Here is a 17,676-nt window from a genome sequence, read left to right as displayed (position 1 = left end):
GTGCCAGCTACACAGATCCCATGCCATGTCATTCTCCTCCTGATTTCTACGTCAACTCATTTTCAGTGATCTTGAATTGCCCTGGAAATTGTCTCTGTTCAGCAGCTCATGACTGTGTAATCTCATCTTTGCTTGTTAGTCATTTCCTCTTAGTTTCTCTTCCTTCTCTGAATCCAATTTAAACCCGTTAGCTTCTTGGAATTTTATACTTTGGAACCACACAGGGTATGTAGGTCAGCTGTATTAAGCCAAGCTCCTCTCCACAAGGTATTTTTCTTGGTCAATCAGAATACTAAGGCAGTAGCCAACAGGTAATCCTTGATTTACAACCATTTGTTTAGTGACTGTTCAAAGTTACAATCGCACTGAAAAACATGACCTATGGCTGTTTTTCACACGACCATTGCAGCATCCCCACAGTCACATGATCAGAATTTGGGCCAATAGCAACTGGGATGCATTCATGTGATCGCCATTCATAAACTTCCCAGCCAGCTTGTGGCAAACAATGTCAATGGGAGTAGCCAGATTCACTTAACCAGGCAATTCACTTAACAACTGCAGGAATTCGCTTAATAACTGGTTAAAAAAAAGGTCATAAAATGGGAGAAAATGCACTTAACAACTGCCTTGCTTAGCAAGAGAAATTTTAGGCTCAGTTGTGGTTGTGGTTGAAAGACTATCTATATTTGCCTCAGTGTGTATTATTGACATTTGCTTAACTGAATTTGCCATTTTGTGCCAAATTTAGCAAATCTAGCCACCTAAAGTCACCTTGTAAGGGAGGTGGCCATCATAAAACTTTAATAAATGAATAAAATGTCACGCTAACTTCTGGAGCACTCTTCCTTTTTATTAGTCACCATTGGTCAGCCGTTTTGGCTACCTCACTGCCCATCCCCAAAAGAGCATCAGCCAGGAAAAATATTTGGGAGAGACTAACCCAACCTACTATAAGAACCGACAGTTGTCCTTGCTCCATTTCTCTTTTGAACTACAGTAATTACCAATCCATAAGAAGCCTTTTGCAGCCTTTCCATGCATTTCAGCAGCATCCAGGTAATCCTTGCCCCATTTTATGGCCTTCCTTGCCACAGATGTTAAGGAAACCAGTGCGGTTGTCAAGTTAATAACACGGTTGTTAAGTGAATCTGGCTTCCCCATTGATTTTGCTTGTCAGAAGAGGTTACAAAAGGTGATCCCATGACCCCTGGACACCACCAACTGTCATAAATATGGTATCAGTTTCCGAGCTTCTGAATTTGGGTCATATTATCATGGGGAATGCTGCAACGGTCATAAGTGTGAAAAACAGTCATAAGTCACTTTTTTCAGTGCCCTCTTCTAACTTCAAACGGTCATTAAATGAACTTTTGTAAGTCAAGGACTACATGTGTGCATAAAGCTGTCTGTTTCGCCACCCTCAAAGAGTGAGATAGCAAAACAGGGCAATAATTGGATTCTATGATAAGATAGTGAGGCTGGGAGGTTTCACCACATATCACTTGCATTTTGTATTGAACCACAGACCCTCCTTAACCATTTGCAGTGGCTCTATGACTCAGTGGACTTCTTCCCTTCAAAGAGCCACATTTGCCTCTACACCTACAGAAAATTAATTCCTGTCTCAACATGATCTTCAACGGAAGCAGACAACAGGGCACTGTCATCTCCACTACTTCCTGTGGTTACCAACTGAACTTAATTGGAGACCAAATTTCAAAGGTTAAGTGATCCAATGATTCTCTGAAGATAAGCCATAGGACTTGTCCAGGGATTCCGATCTTCTCAGTCATTATATAATTCTAATTAAACGTCTGTAAGATTACACAATAATTCCCTTCTTTCTATAATCAATTCTTTCTAATCGTTCAAACTGTAAGTCACAATTTCTCTCTCTTTCTCTCTCTCTCTCTCTCATGTTTTTTGTTGCAGTATTTCCTATCTCCTTTTTTGTCTCTTCCTTTCTTTCCCTTTTTTCACATTTAATATATTGTTTTCTTTGAATGTATTTCTCACTGTACATGTAAAATCTTTTAATTAAAAAAACTATTTTTAAAAAAAGAGTGGTGCCTGGATCACTTTGTTTCCCGCCTCATTGCTTTTTCCTTTCACGTTAAGCCCTGTTTAGATTTAGACCTAAGGAAAAGGGACATTGTTGGTTTTTAGTATTAACTGATCTGGGAACCTTTCAAATTCAGCAGTGGGGCGCCTAAGTGCTATAAACAAGCAAACGAAGAAATCTGGCTGAAGCCAGGGTTTTGGCTTAGGTGGCAGTGGCAGTCCAAGCACTAAGGTTTATTTATTTATTTAATCATGGTCCAAAAAGGAAGGACTAAGCAATGCGTGAAGCTGGTCAGAAGGAGAGAAGGAAATGTTTTGGGAAAGTTTGCAAGATAAAGCATTTCCTTTTCATCAAGATGGTAGGCTTGTACCTGACCTATATGACTTTCAAACCTCTGATAGAAATTCAGAGAATATAACTGCTCTCCGTACAGAATCAGTTAGCTTAGCAGAGCAGAACTAAAATGCTGAGGAGAAAGCTGTAACATCTACTTTTCTTTGTGGAAGACATTCCGATACCCACTTTCATGGAGAATTAGATATCTAATAGAACTAATCTCCATCACTCACATACAAAACTTCCTCTTCTGTTGTTACACAAGGTGAGATGCTACAGGAAACTAATCCAAGGACACCCATTTTTCCCATAATCTGGTCCAACCAGGGTCACTTACCTTGGGCTGAAGGTTGAACCACTTTGGACTTGTGTTGCTCCAGTCCCAGGTACTTAAGGCCATCTCCACTTCTCCCAGGAAAAGATTTCGGCCCAGTGAATCATGATGCCAGACAGACAGGTTCAGGATCCTACCCTGGAGTTCAGCCTTTTCAATCTTATACTGTAGGTCAAGATTGGGGGTGAAAATAGGAGAAAAGGGAAGGAGAAAAGATGGACAACTTTAGGGGACACTCCAACTTTCCACCTAACAATCATGTAGGACCAATTCCACAGGAAAAAAAATGTCCATGGATTGGGGGTGGGGGAGGACGTGGTTTTGTGCACTACTTAGTGCAGATGACACTTCACTTGCTTGCGTGGCCCAGTTCCCAACAGGCTGCAAACTGTTACTGGTCCGCAGCCCAGGAGTTGGGGAACTCTGATGTAGAGCAATTGTTCAGAAACATCTGAAAGACAGTGTCTCCTCATTTCTGATTCAGATAGTAGAAAACAGTGAGACTATATCTCCAACCTTGATATATTTCTAATTTTATCATGTAGGGCAGGAGTGGGCAAAAGATTAGGACTACATCTTGATTGGCTGCAGGAAGCCACCTGTTCACATTCCCAGAAAATGTAATGAGACTGAACCTTTTAAGCTAATTTTTCCTTTGTTTTGAATGGGCAGTCAAAGAGGGAATGGGACCAGGTGGCTTCAGACGCTCTGATTTTCACCTTTGTTGAGAGGTGAGAATGCTGAATATTGGTGGCAATATAGGAAGACTGTAAATTACGAGATATAGGCACCCCATCAGTTGCTCATGTTCCAGACCTTTATTCATCTTCCTCTATATAAGTAGTCCTTATGACCGCAACTGAGCCCAAAATTTCTGTTGCTAAACAAAACAGTTAAGTGGATTTTGCCCTATGTTATGACCTTTTTTGCCAAAGTTGTTAAGTGATTCACTGCAGTTAAGTTAGTAACACAGTTGTTACGTGAATCTCGTTCCCCCATAGTCTTTGCTTGTCAGAAGGGCGCAAAAGGTGATCACATGACCCCGGGACGTTGCAATCATCATAAATATGAGCCAGTAGTCAAGCATCCGAATTTTACTCATGTGATCATGGGGTGCTGCACCAGTCGTAAGTGTGGGAAAACGATCGTAAGTCACTCGTTTCAGTGTTGTTGTAACTTCAAATGGTCACCAAACAAATGGTTGTAAGTCCAAGACTACCTATGCCTGCTTCATTCTTTCCCCGTCCACTCATGTAAAATGCTTTAGGTCAGTGTTTCTCAACCTTGGCAATTTGAAAATGGGTGGACTTCAACTCCCAGAATTCCCCAGTCTGGGAATTGAAGTCCACTTATCTTCAAGTTGCAAAGGTTGAGAAACATTGTTTTAGATTAGTTGAGCATAAAAGTTAACAATTATTCTGATGTTCTCAGAAATGTTCTGTTCTCCCAGAACCACACTGAGGAGGAGTGTGGTTTTCCAGAAGTCAATTTTCTGGAACAGAAACAGAGTTCCATAATGTTCCAGGAGTGGCATTGTCAAAAAGCTACCGGATCATTGTGCCAGAAAATGTCTGGATGAGCAATTCCAGGAGAAAGAGAGAATGTCTAGAGAAGGCTGGAAGGCTCTGTCCTTGGAAAGGTGACTTTGTACGTCACTTTGCTTCTGATTACTAGGCGCTAACATCAGAAGCTGCTGCTTCTCCCTCACCTTAAGCGTCTCATTAAAGATAGGATCTAAACTTCTCTTCTTGACAGCAGTTTTCCTCTTGCTGTGATTGGATCTGTCAGGCAGCAGGTAGGTTTTGACATATCTGGGTGGGCGAGAAAGGCATTACAAAGTCAATGTAAGTCACCATGAGAGGCTTGCCTGAATTTGGCACCTGATGCCCTGGAATGAGGTTTTAATCATCTGAGACATTTCTATAAAATACACCATTCGTATCACAGATGATGTACAAACAGGTTTGCATAATGGCCTTTGTCCAATTGTTGACTGGTGTAAATTTACAGACAAGCAATCAATTGGCAGGATTTGTTTTAAATTGACCTCATTTGCCTAAGTATATCATTAGGTAAAATTTATATGACATGGTTATGCAAATGATGCCAATTTATGCAAATAATTCCTGGAGGTTTATACCAGTGCAAAAGCTATCAAAATATCCAAATTAAATTCATTATTTGTGGGAAGGTCCAAATCCAGATTTCCTCAAGTAAAACACAATCTGCTAAAGGGAGGTCTATTAAATCAAAATTTGACTATGGTATCATCCTGCTAGGAGCGGCTGCAAGTCCGTTGAAAGACCTGAACAGCTTCTATTCTTCTTAAATTGTGAGACACACACCCAGATGCCCATCAGCCTTCAAGGATGCTTGAACTATTGGTCTGCATCTAAGAACTAGCCCCTTCCCCAAACGTACGGATCTGTGCGCTGTTTTTTAGCTTCAGCAAGATCCCGGCACTGAATGATCTGGACGTGGAGTTCCTTCTTGGAGGAGTCATAGCGCAAGGAGAACTGGATGCAACCACGGACCTCGATGCTCCCAATATCATTGTCACTGAACATGCTCGCCATACTGCCACTCATCTGCAGTAAGATAAGAACAGTCAAGGGTCAAGAAAGGAAGGGACAGATTCTCAACGTAGGTCAAGGACAATGTTTTGGCCTCAAGAGTGTGAAATCTTTCCAGGAAATTGAAAACAATACAAAACTGAACACTGTTCAATAGGTATACTACACCCAGCCCAAAACAAACAATATGAGCCGAGGTGGCGCAGCAGTTAGAGTGCAGTATTGCAGGCCATTTTAGCTGACTGTGTTCAGCAGGTCAGCGGTTCAAATCTCACCGGCTCAAGGTTGACTCAGCCTTCCATCCTTCCGGGGTAGGTCAAATGAGGACCCAGATTGTTGGGGGCAATGTAAATATATATATACATTGCTTACTGGTGTACACCGCTTAGAGCAGTGGTTCTCAACCTGTGGGTCGGGACCCCATTTGGGGTCGAATGACCATTTCACGGGGGTCGCCAAACCACGCTGTCTGCCATTTTTTTCTCTTTTCCCTAGCTGTCCTACTCCCTCTTATTGGTGGCCACACCCACTTGGGGGTCACCACAACATGGGGAACTGTATTATGGGGTCACGGCATTAGAAAGGTTGAGAACCACTGGCTTAGAGAGCGCTTGCACTTAAAGCGGTATATAAGTCTCATAAATAAATAAATTGCTTACTGCAATTGTTTCCCTCAGGAGGGGGAGGGAGAGGGGAGGAGAAGGGAGGGGAGAGGAGATGATAGTGAAGGAGAGGGGGAGGGGAGGGGAAAAGAGAGGAGAGGAGAGGAGAGGGAAGAGGAGAGTGTAGAGGAGAGGAGAATAGAGGGCAGGGGGGGAGAAGAGGAGAAGGGATAGGGGAGGGGAGGAGGGGAGAGGAGGAGAGAGGAGGAGAGAGGAGGGGAGGGGAGAGGAAGGGAGAGGAGAAGAGAGGAGGAGAGAGGAAGGGAGGGGAGAGGGAGAGGAGAGGAGGAGAGAGGAGAGGAGAGAAGGAGAGGAGGGGAGGGGAGGAGAGGAGGAGAGAGGAGGGGAGGGGAGGGGGAAGGAGAGGAGAGATCAAAATTAACCGGGAGTCTCAGAGAAGTTCTCCTGCATCTAAATGTTCCCTCCACTTAGGGGTAGAGGCACCATGAAAAGAGGCTGGAAAGAGTGCAAAGAAGAGCAAGCAAAATGGTGAGAGACTTGGAGGCTGAATCCTAAGAATTATAATTTTAAACCACTGGGTACATTTAACCTAAAGAAGAAAAGCTTAAGGAGAGACATGGTAGCAGTCTTCCAGTTCTTGAAGGGCTGTCACCAAGAATAGAATGTAGATTTATTCTCTGCAGTGTCTGAAGATAGGAAAAGAACCAAGCCCTGAAAGATTTGCATGCAGATATATCCAAACTTGAAATAAGGAGTTATTTTCTGACCAAGGAGCTAGTGGAACAGCCTGCCTCCTGGAGTTATTCAAACAGGCATTTGTCTGGGATGATCTGGAGAGATCTGTCCTGAGCAGTGGTTAGACTAGGAGACATCCAACATTCATTCCAGCCCTCAAGTTGAAAATCATCCAAGAAAAGATAACAGGGAAATTAGTATTTTCTACTGAAGCAGTCTGTAACTCTTCACCCCAAGGACCATTTTTGCAATTCTTGGAATCCATTTTGCCCATAACTACTAAACACTGATGACACCGTTTCCTGTCACTTGGAGAAGAAGAACCACAGAGAAACAAAAGTCCTAAACAAGGCTTAACACATTTTTAAATGCCAAGACAAACCTTAAGTTTTCCCCCAAACCTATGCATTGATACCAAAGCTAATTTTATATTTGGAAAAAGAATATCTGATATAGAATTTAATTCAACATGGAATCCATTGTTAGACTATAAACTTGTGAGCAGGTTTCTACTGTGGATAAATTTTCCTAATATTAGTAATTAAGATTAAGATATTGATCTCTTTATGATATTCTAAATTCAGCAAATTCCTTGCCTTAAGCAGAAATTATTACAATTTTTAATTCTAGTTTATAATTTAGAATTTGAATCATACTGGTTATAGCTGTAAAATGCTGCCTAATACTCTGAATTTAATTGTGATTATTTTAATATTGACTTAAAATGTGCAACTGGCACAACACAGTATAATATGGGATACAAAGAAATATGCAGATCTCTATCAATGCCATTTGGAATTGTTCTCTCTCTTCTCTTTGTTATCTTCAGGTATTATAAATATGATTATCATTATGAATTCCAGCAATATTTTTTGCATCATCACCCTATATCTGTGGTGGCGAACCTATGGCACATGTGCCAGAGGCGGCACTCAGAGCCCTCTCTGTGGGCACACGTGCCCTCACCCCAGTCCTAGGCATTCAGCTGGGTTTTATAAAACCTTTTCGCTTTAGGCTTCCGCCACTGTGTGCAAAAAAAAAAAAAAAAGGTTCAATCAATCAATCAATTTCAACTTCTCATGGGAAAAAAAATCTCGCAAAGTTAGAATTCATTGATTGAACTTTTTAGTCCCGTCCAGTCTGCCGTTACCATCGCAGCCACGCCCACCCAATGGGCCACACCCACCCAATGGGCCACGCCCACCCGGCACTCGACGATACATAAGTGGGTTTTGGGTTGCAGTTTGGGCACTCGGTCTCTAAAAGGTTTGCCATCACTGCCCTATATAATATAGTTTTTAGCTAAAACTTATATTTTTACTACAACCATGAAATCACGTACCGTGGATGAACTCAAACTGGAGGTGGAGGAGCTAGTATTTATTCCTTTATTTGGGGGGCTCACTGGATACTCCCTTGAAGGTGAAGAAACCAAAGCTGAGCCTTGTCCATTTTCCAATCCGTTGTTATTCTAAGGTTTTGAAATAATTGGGAGAAGAAGAAAAAGAAGAATGTTCTCATAACCTGCCTACAATAGGGTAATCTCCTAATCTTAAAACCCATCACTGTGAAATTCCAGCTGCAGAAGGATACAGTACATACAAGAAGGGACGGTACATCACAACTGTAGTATGCCCTTCTATATGTGAATTCCCAGTTGGAGGTTACATGGTAAAAATTCAGTGTTACCAATCCCCATTCAGGGAGTGGAGAAGTGGAGACAAAATTTTAGTTTGGATGTCACCTCTGAATAAAGTCCGTTAAATAGGGCAAGGCAGGGCAGGGATAACCTTTATTGTCACTTTTTTCTGTGAACACACTGGCACACATTAAAAAAAAATTTAAAAAATTAAATTCTGATGCCTGCTCTTAAAAGTGTGTGTGTGCAAGGGATTACAGTGGGGGTCTTCAAACTTGGTCCTTTTATGACTTGTGGACTTCAACTCCCAGAATTCCTCAGCCAGGCACGCCTGCTTGGCTAAGGAATTCTGGGAGTTGAAGTCCACAAGTCATAAAAGGGCCAAGTTTGAAGACCCCTGAATTACAGGGTCATTAAAAAAAAGTGGCCATTTGTACCTGCACGGTGTCCCTGAGAAATGGGTCCACTCCAGGCTGTTCTTGTTCCTCTATCTCGGAATTCAGACTGCCGAATGAGCTGCTTCTCTCTGCAATGGTCAGTGGGGTTAATGGATAGGGACAAGATGAGGCACGGGACTCGGAAACTCGACAGTTTTGTGCTGCCCCCCCCCCCAGTCTCAAGACACAGCACAAATGAGTTTGCCACAAAATGTCACAATATGGGATATTCCTGTTCAGAATGCCAGCTAGCCAGTCCCATGTCGTTTGCACCCCACACCCAGACACCCATTCAGAGAAAGTGGATGTGCCCATTCATCATTAGATGGTTTTGTATCCTTCCCCCCAAATCTTACAAGATTGTTTTCCTAAAGCAGGGGTCTCCAAACTTGGCAACTTTAGGACTTGCTAAAAGAACTTTAAGCATGGCTGCTAATGGGCTTATGCATAGTAGGGATGGAGAGGAAAAAGCTGACTTTTTATACATGATTTGCTTTGTGCTTTGGAAACAAGCAAGTAGCTGGTTGGGGAGAGAAAACCGCAGGGTCGCCATAAGTGATGAATTCTTATTTGTGGACCTTCACTATTTTGCTTCCTCCCCAATTGCTTTCTTGAGTACAAATGAAAACTCTCTCCCTCAAAATAACAACCCTGATTGGGAGGAGGAGTGAATTTTCATCAGAATATAGTGATACCTTGGTACTCAGCTGCTTTGAAACCCATCAAATTTGGTACTCAATGCATTTTGATGCAAAATTTTTTCCCGGTACTCATCATTTGTTTGGTACTTAAAGCATAAGCTAGAACCTGTCAGTGTCAGCTGCCTTGTGACTCACTACATTATTCCTTATTGGAAAAATTAGTTTGGTGCTCATCATTTTTGGTAATCATTGTGCCTCCCAGACCCAATTAACAATGAGTACCAAGGCACCATTGTAATGGCTACGGGGAGATGAATCCTGCTGCTTCTCTCAGATCTCTGCAGCCCCAACCCTCCCTCAAGTTCAGGGGGACCTATGTGGGTATTTACACCCAAAAGAAAGAACCACACACTAATGCAACATGTCTGTTTTGTGGCTGCCCCCTAGCACAGCTGCACATTTCTGATGGGTTTTTACCAAAAGCGTTTTCAACAGCCAACTCTGGGAAGCAGACCGCATCCTTGGACATGAGATTGGCCTCCTAAGAGAGAAAGAAAGAGAAGCGGTCACTGGACACTGGACACAGATGATTTGAACACAAATATATCTTCAGATCCTTATCGGCCTAAGCCAAACTGCACCAGCGACTGCAATTGCACCCAGAGCTAGACAGCCCAAACCATTTGTCAAAGCACTCTGAGGCTTACAACAACAAAATGCTCTGGATCCACAAGTCTCCAGGGATATTTGCAAAGTTCTAACATTAAACGTCTTCTTCCTTAGATTTTTTTTCAAATCTTATTTGCACAAAGGCCACCCTTGCACTCAGAATGAAGTATCAAGATTTTTAAAGGGGGGCAATTTAATACCAAAGGGCAAACAGTGGCTTTCCGGATTTTGCCAAATTTAGTCTCCCTATGAGTAAGTGAGAACTGGAAAAGTACAGAAGCATCTCTAGAGGTTGCCGGCTTTGGTTTCTGGAGCTGAATCAAAGTTTCTGCATTTCAGAAGTGATGCTCCTGCTCCCGGTGTGCTATTGGCAGGGAGAGCCTTAGAAATGAGCATATGGGGCAGTTGCCTGATTCTCCTTCAGCTCCAGCACCCTGACTCTATTGTTCCACCTCCTGCCATTTACAACTGGCACAAATGTTCACAACCACCATCTACTCTGCATGATGGATTACTTGGCCATAATAAACCACTTACCGAGGTCCTTGTCAGCTGGAAAGTCTGAGGCACAGCAGTCCCAGAGAGCAGTCTATAAGAAAAAGAGATGTGATTGTTGTTGTTGTTGTTATTATTATTATTTCATAGCAAGGTCTCTGGCTCCATCCCCAGGAGGTGTTTGATTGGGTCCCACCCAGATTGCCTTCCAGAAGCTGCTTTTAAAGGCATTTGGGCCTTGAATCAAACTTTGACTCCATCTTGGTTTGATTATAGCTTTGTTTGGTTCATCTAATTTTATTCTATATTTTTATTATTCATTGGACCTTTATTTATATACATCTGTTTATTTCTTAAGCATGTTATGTGTAAACTACCAAAAATCCTCAGGGATTTGGCACTCTACAAATAACAATACTAAATATGGTAAGGATTTAGACACGTTCTAAAAGGAAAGATTGGAAGAAGTGGATTTGTTTTCTGGAAAATATCAGAGAGGGTGGATGGACAATGTTAATACCATTCTTCAAATACCTGAAGGTTTTTTACATAGGAAAGGAAAACAACTTGTCTTCCACTACTCCAGATAAGGATAAATTTCAACTGAAAAGCGTTAAGCAGTTAAAAGTGGAGTGGGGACCAATTGGAGGGGAGATTACATGGCTCAGCAGATGATGCTGAACTGTATTTCCCAGCTTCCATCATTATTGACCATGCCAGTGGGTGCATCATCTGGAGGACACAGGATCTCTTCTTCAATATAAGGGATTCAGGGACTTTCTCCTCAGTTGAGGTCTTCAACAAGAGGTTGAAGTACTATGTTTTGGGAATGTTCTACCTCTGAATTTCTTCAAAGACTTTGGATTGCAAGTGGGAGAAAGCAAAACTTCAGATGACAGGCAGATGATCAGTAAGATACCCCAAAGCTGAATGGTAGCAGAAATAATTCTATTTAGTTAAGTCAAAGAAAGGAATACATTTATTTATGAAGCGTCAAGATTGAGCTCTGATTCTAGCAATGTAGCCACATATTTGGGCATGGGTTCAGAAGAAATATCTTGTTCTGAAATTCTTCAAACCATGTGTTCAATCAAGAAATTGAATTACAATGTCTGGGTTGACATTTCTTTTTGCTGGCCAAACTTGTTTCAAGAGCCATTGCTGCCACATTTCCTATCTCTAGCTCATTGCTTGAGCTTCTGTTGAAAGACCCTCTTATGTCATCACCCTTAAAAAAATGTCTACAGCTTTCTCAAATAACTCTTCCTCCTTGACAATTTAGGAAATGTTTTCTGTTGTTAGAATGAAGCTTTAGCTGTTTGTAACACCTTTTGAGAAGCTTGCATTTTCATAGCAAAAACACAACTTCCTTCCACCTGAATATGAAAGCTGCTTACACATCCATAGTCTTCATTGTCTTCTCATCCTCTGGTGCATCCATGGCCTCCATTTTCTTCCCATCCTCTGGCACAGGTTCACTGATCATAACTACATTCTCCAGGCTTCTCTGTTGCTTGAATTCCTGTTCATCTGCTTTGGTAGGGTGAAAGTAGTAACTTATCAAAGAGAGATCCAACATAGAACTAAGGGGACATTTCTTTTTTTTTTTTTTACAAATTTTATTTATAATACAGTTAAAAACAAACAAACATTGGATTTAACGTGACATTCCAGTATATACATTCTTATCAGATTATTCCACTTTTTACAATCAATTCTTCATCTCTACATATACATCTAAGTTTTATATACAATACTTGTTCTAAAATAACATATAATTCTATCTTAACGTTCATCTTTAATCTCGACTGTCCTCTTCAAATTCCTCCAGCGGTAAAATTTATTCCAGGTTTCATAATAAACTGATCCACATTTATCTTTTAATATCATTGTGAGCCTGTCCATTTCCGCACATGCTAATATTTGATGTATTAACTCTTCCTCTGTGGGAATTTCCTTGCTCTTCCATTTTTGCGCAAAAGCAAGCCTAGCTGCAGTCAGGATGTGTAGCAGCAGGTAGATTGTTCCCTTGTCGTATTTTTCTGTCGTTATTCTAAGGGGACATTTCTTGACAGTGAGAACAATTAATCAGTGGAATGGCTTGCCTTCAGAAGTCGTGGGTGCTCCATCACTGGAGGCTTTCAAGAAGAGACTGGACAGCCACTTGTCTGAACTGGTATAGGGCAGTGGTGGCGAACCTATGGCACGGGTGCCAGAGGTGGCACTCGGAGCCCTCTCTGTGGGCACACGTGCCGTTGTCCCAGCCTTGCCTTCCCCCACAACCCCATCACCAGCAGCCCCCCTGGAAGAGAGTTGCCCCCAAGCGTGGCCCATGCGGAGCAACGCAGCCAAGGACATGGCAGCCAGGCAGCATAGACAAGACTCTGCCCTCATGCCCCATCACGTACAGTTGATGCTGTGGGGCGTGGGCAGAGAGTGTGGCCACCATGGCGCTGCTGAGCTGCCTGGGTGATCTGCGGTGGGCTGTGGAGGCGGTGAGTGGTCCTGCAGGCAGGCAGAGTGGGGGCGGGGTGGGGTGGGGCAGTGAGTGGAGCAGGGGCGGGGCCAGTTTTTGGACACTCGGTCTCTAAAAGGTTCGCCATCACTGGTATAGGGTCTCCTGCTTGAGCAAGGGGTTGGACTAGAAGACATCCAAAGTCCCTTCCAACTCTATAATTTTGTATTCTGTATTCTTTGACTGCCTAGCTTTATGTGCCATAACAAAGTCAACTGTAACCAAGAACACTTTCCTTTTCAGAAACAATACTGCATTGATCCAAAAGAATGAGAACTCCGAACTGAGGATAACTCTCCTTATTACCTCAGAAAAGGAAGATGAGTCAGGGGGAAGAAATCATCCATCCTCACCATGATATTCTGAGCAACCTGAGGCAATCCTCTCCTTTAAAAGCTACATTGTAAGATTGTGAGAGCTATTAACACCAATGGAGCAGTCTGCCTCCTAAAGCTGTGGGTGCTCCATCACTGGAAGTTTTCAAGACAGGATAGGACAGGCATTTGTCCAGAATTATATGAAGGTTTCTGCACTAGGCACAGACTTGGACTAGATCTTGGCAACTTTACGACTTGTGGACCTTGACTCCCAGGGGAATTCTGAGAGTTGACATCCACAAATCTTAAAGCTGCCAGATTTGGAGACCCCTGGACTAGAAGACTATATGATTATTTGAGGAGCAATCTTCATCAGTTAGTGAGTTCCCAAAACATTGCTTCTCTTGTTTCTTTTTCCCTAATCTTGAAACCTAAGGAATAAGAGGACAGTCAAGCACCTTCTTCTCTTACCTTTGGGCTTCTTCTTCCGTCGGATCGAAGCTCGGACAATGTCTGCCCCGAAGAGATTGCGCTGGTGCCGTTTGGAACGGACATCACGAAACCATTCGCCAGACAAGATCTTCAGCCAGTTTGGGTCAGAGACAGATTTGCGCAGGTTGCTTGAGGGGGCAGAGAAAAGGAAAGAGAAACAAGCAAGTTGGAAAGCTTTGCTGGGCCAGAATCTCCTCTTTTTCTTCTTCCTCATTATCGCCTATTTCAGTGGTTCTCAACCTTTTTAATGCCGCGCCCCCCAACTGGTCGTAGGTTGAGGACTACTCAACCGGTCGTAAGTCGAGGACTACTCAACTGGTGCAGCACCATTTGCAGAATGGGACTTTTGGCGGGCTCAGCAGGGCAGAGGCAGCCTGGACAGTTCCTATTGGCTTTTCAAAGCCAATAGAATTAGACTCTATTCAAGAGAGTCTATTCTATTGGCTTTCCAAAGCCAATAGAATAAAAGGGAGTAGCACAGCTAAGGAAAAGGGGGGGGGGAATGGCGGACTGCGTTGTTTGGCGACCCCCGTGAAATGGTCGTTCGACCCCAAATGGGGTCCCGACCCACAGGTTGAGAACCACTGGCCTATTTAGAATCCAAATGTTTTGTCCAGCAAGCTTTCAAGGCAGAAAACACAGTTAGTTGGAAGTGAATCAAAACAGTTAAAATTATTAATTCAGGCCAAGAAGGATTTGGGAAAAGGAGATTCCAATGCTTCTAGAAAGATGAAACTATGGTAGCTAAATGCAACCTTATGATTGCTTGCCTGGAAGTAAGTTCAACTGAATTCAAGGTGACTTCTTTGTGAGGCGTAAGACTGGACAGTAACCCGTATGCCAGGAAGGGCATGTGTCATTTTTCAGACTCACATAAATCACAGTTGACATGACCAAAGCTGAGAAGCTGAAAGTTTTTAGGCCAGATAAGCTAGGAGGGATATATATGTTCCCAACTCCAATGCATACTAATAGCAAACTCAGTATTCGGTGCAGATTGCTACACAACCCACACTGCATTGCCTCTTTGTAAGGAAGCATTATCAACCAGGAGGAACCTCAAAGTTTGTTAAAGTATCCTCATAAGGTGATAGGAAGTAAGAGATGATAAGTGACTTTAGGTGTTATAGTACAAAATATGCAATTTCTGATGATATTGCTGCAATTTTATAATTTGCCTTTTTTGCATAATATCATTATGCCCCAGCAGTGCTGGTCTTTTAAAAAACTCTTAAGACTTAGATGTTCACCCAAGAATAAGTGTCAGACCTATGTGTGGTATTATTAGTCTACTATTGACAAATATAGCCTCAATTGTCCTTTTGGCTTTTGTGTGTGTGCATATGTATATGTAATTGTTATATTTATATTTTTAACTATATAGTCCTTGATTTATGATCACAACTGGGACCAGAATTTTGGATGTTAATCAAGGCAGTTTTTAAGTGACTCACACCTAATTTTATCACTGTTTATTGCTACAGTTAAGCAAATCACTGCAGGTATTAAGTGACTCACACGGTCATTAAACAAATCCAGCTTTCCCCATTGACTTTGCTTGTGGGAAGCCAGCTGGCAATCATATAACCCTGGGGCACTACAACCATCATAAATACATGCTGGTTGCTAAAGCACCCAAATTTTGATAATGTGATCATGAGGATGTTGCAACGGTTCTAAATGCAAATACTGGTTGTAAGTCATTAAATGAATGGTTGTAAATTGAGGACTATTTGTATATGCTGCCCAGGGTTGCCTTGGCGAGATGGGTGGCCATATAACTTGAATCAAATTAAATCAAATCAATAAATTATGTTGTGCATGTCATCGTCATGATTTCTAATAGATGCAAAAGGCCTATAATTTTTTTTTTTAAAAAAAAAACCTAATGGGGATGGACACGAAAGCAGCCCAAGTCTAAACATCAGTGGCTCTGGGTTCCTTTCTAGGGTGGGGTTTGGCAAGACAAAAATGAAAGAATAATGTAATGGACACTCTCCTGAGTTGCTCCTTTAAGCACATGGGTAGGAAAATGTCCCACTCAAATCTTGCCCTGCCCACTCCAGTATGGCTCGACCAGTACAAAAGACGTACCAGGTCCCACATTTGGCCTGATGACCATAGATTGCCTATGTACGGCCTCAGTGAATGAAACCATGGAGGACATCTTGGAGAGAAGACCCCATTAGAAATAGAGATGATCCTAATCTGGCCACTTTAAGAAAGCATCTAAAATCTATTGAGACAACCACCACAGAACAGGTTCTCACTTGATCCGTCCTTCCTCACACATCTGGAGCTGCAAGTCTCTGTGCAAAACTTCCACAATTGCATTCTGCTCCTCCTCGGTTAGGAAGCTGAGGTCCAGCAGGGCCTCAATGCCAGGGTCTTGATCCATGGAAAGTACTTGGTAAGAATGTCTCAAGTCAACACCATCCAGTTCTAATCCCATCAGCGTTTGCTAAACATTAGTGTCCTCCTGCCGATGCATCCTCAGTGTGGAACTGGAAGGCAGATGTTATTGTTCTCCTTGTTGCCATAGGTACAGGAACAATTCTCAAGAAGGAAGCACCTGGCTCTAACCGATGAGACATGGGTGATGACTCTCCATTCAGGTTGCCTTCAGAGAATATGCACCCTACTGGGGGGAAAGATAAAGGAATGGTTTTTCTTTTCTTTTTTAAGCTAACAAAAGGGCCCACGGCCCACTCAAATTGATGCATATGTAGATAGCTTTTCTTAAAAGGGGAGAGAGAGAGAGAGACAGAGAATGCTTATTGAAAGATGCAACAATGGCTGTGTATAACAGTGTGATTCTCTCCAAATTGCTATATGAAAGTGAGAGATGAATTTGTCAAGAAAAACATAAGTGAATGCAATAGGAAGGAACACTTAGGAAGCGTGCGTGACAAAACATGAAGAGAGAGGGTTAAAATAAATTGGTGCTGAATAAATGTGGACTGAATCCAAATATGAATGACTAATTTGAAAGGATTACATTATTTTTTATTCTATATCAATTTATATAGTTTGGGATCTTGGAGTCCTAGTGGGCAATCACTTAAATAGGAGCCAGCCCTGTGCTGCAGCTGCCAAAAAAAGCCAACACAGTTCTAGGCTGCATTAACAGAGGGATAAAATCAAGATCACGTGAAGTGTTATTACCACTTTATAATGTCTTGATAAGACCACACTTGGAACACTGCATCCAATTTTGGTCACCATGATATAAAAAAAAATGGAGAGACTCTAGAAAGAGTGCAGAGAAGAACAAAGAGGATTAGGGGATTGGAGGCTAAATATATAAAAAACATTTGGAGGAAATAGTAATAATAATAATAATAATAATAATAATAATAATAATAATAATAATAATAATAATAAGTTGGAAGGGACCTTGGAGGTCATCGAGTCCAACCCCCTGCTCAGGCAGGAAACCCTACACCATTTCGGACAAATGGCTGTCCAGTCTCTTAAAAACTTCCAGTGTTGGAGCATTCGCCACTTCTGGAGGCAGGTTGTTCCATTAGTTAATTGTTCTAACTGTTCTAACTAAGTTTCTCCTTAGTTCTAGGTTGCTTCTCTCCTTGATTGGTTTCCATCAGTTGCTTCTTGTCCTGCCCTCAGGCGCTTTGGAGAATAGCTTGACTCCCTCTTCTCTGGGGCAGCCCCTGAGATATTGGAACACTGCTATCATATCCCCCCTTGTCCTTCTCTTTGTTAAACTAGACTAGGATGCTTTGACATGATAGCAGTGTTCCAATATCTAAGGAGAAATGTCCTGATGGTTAGAACAATTAATCAG

At 42.2% G+C, this 17,676-nt stretch overlaps 1 protein-coding gene across 5 annotated transcripts in view; it reads right to left on the bottom strand.

Annotated features, from left to right (window-relative positions):
* The window catches only part of SYTL1 (synaptotagmin like 1), a 53,640-nt gene that overhangs the window by 7,806 nt on the left and 28,158 nt on the right, over positions 1-17,676 (bottom strand). For 2 of the 5 annotated variants that reach the window (XM_039334251.1, XM_039334249.1), the window contains 10 exons: positions 16,142-16,512; positions 13,851-13,999; positions 11,945-12,080; positions 10,590-10,641; positions 9,861-9,924; positions 8,743-8,831; positions 8,009-8,137; positions 5,157-5,323; positions 4,444-4,546; positions 2,739-2,900 (listed from right to left, as the gene is read on the bottom strand). In XM_039334251.1, the coding sequence (XP_039190185.1) occupies positions 2,739-2,900; positions 4,444-4,546; positions 5,157-5,323; positions 8,009-8,137; positions 8,743-8,831; positions 9,861-9,924; positions 10,590-10,641; positions 11,945-12,080; positions 13,851-13,999; positions 16,142-16,323 (1,233 nt within the window). In that variant the 5' untranslated portion in view covers positions 16,324-16,512. The remainder of the gene's footprint in view (positions 1-2,738; positions 2,901-4,443; positions 4,547-5,156; positions 5,324-8,008; positions 8,138-8,742; positions 8,832-9,860; positions 9,925-10,589; positions 10,642-11,944; positions 12,081-13,850; positions 14,000-16,141; positions 16,513-17,676) is intronic. The other 3 variants (XM_039334253.1, XM_039334250.1, XM_039334254.1) reach the window with 2 other exon arrangements.

This window comes from Crotalus tigris, unplaced genomic scaffold (assembly GCF_016545835.1).
Source record: "Crotalus tigris isolate CLP2741 ecotype Arizona unplaced genomic scaffold, ASM1654583v1 scf7180000017628.32516253702:7417878, whole genome shotgun sequence".
NCBI classification, from domain to species: domain Eukaryota; kingdom Metazoa; phylum Chordata; class Lepidosauria; order Squamata; family Viperidae; genus Crotalus; species Crotalus tigris.
Note: the sequence above shows the minus strand (reverse complement) of the source record. Positions and strands in the feature narration are given on the sequence as shown.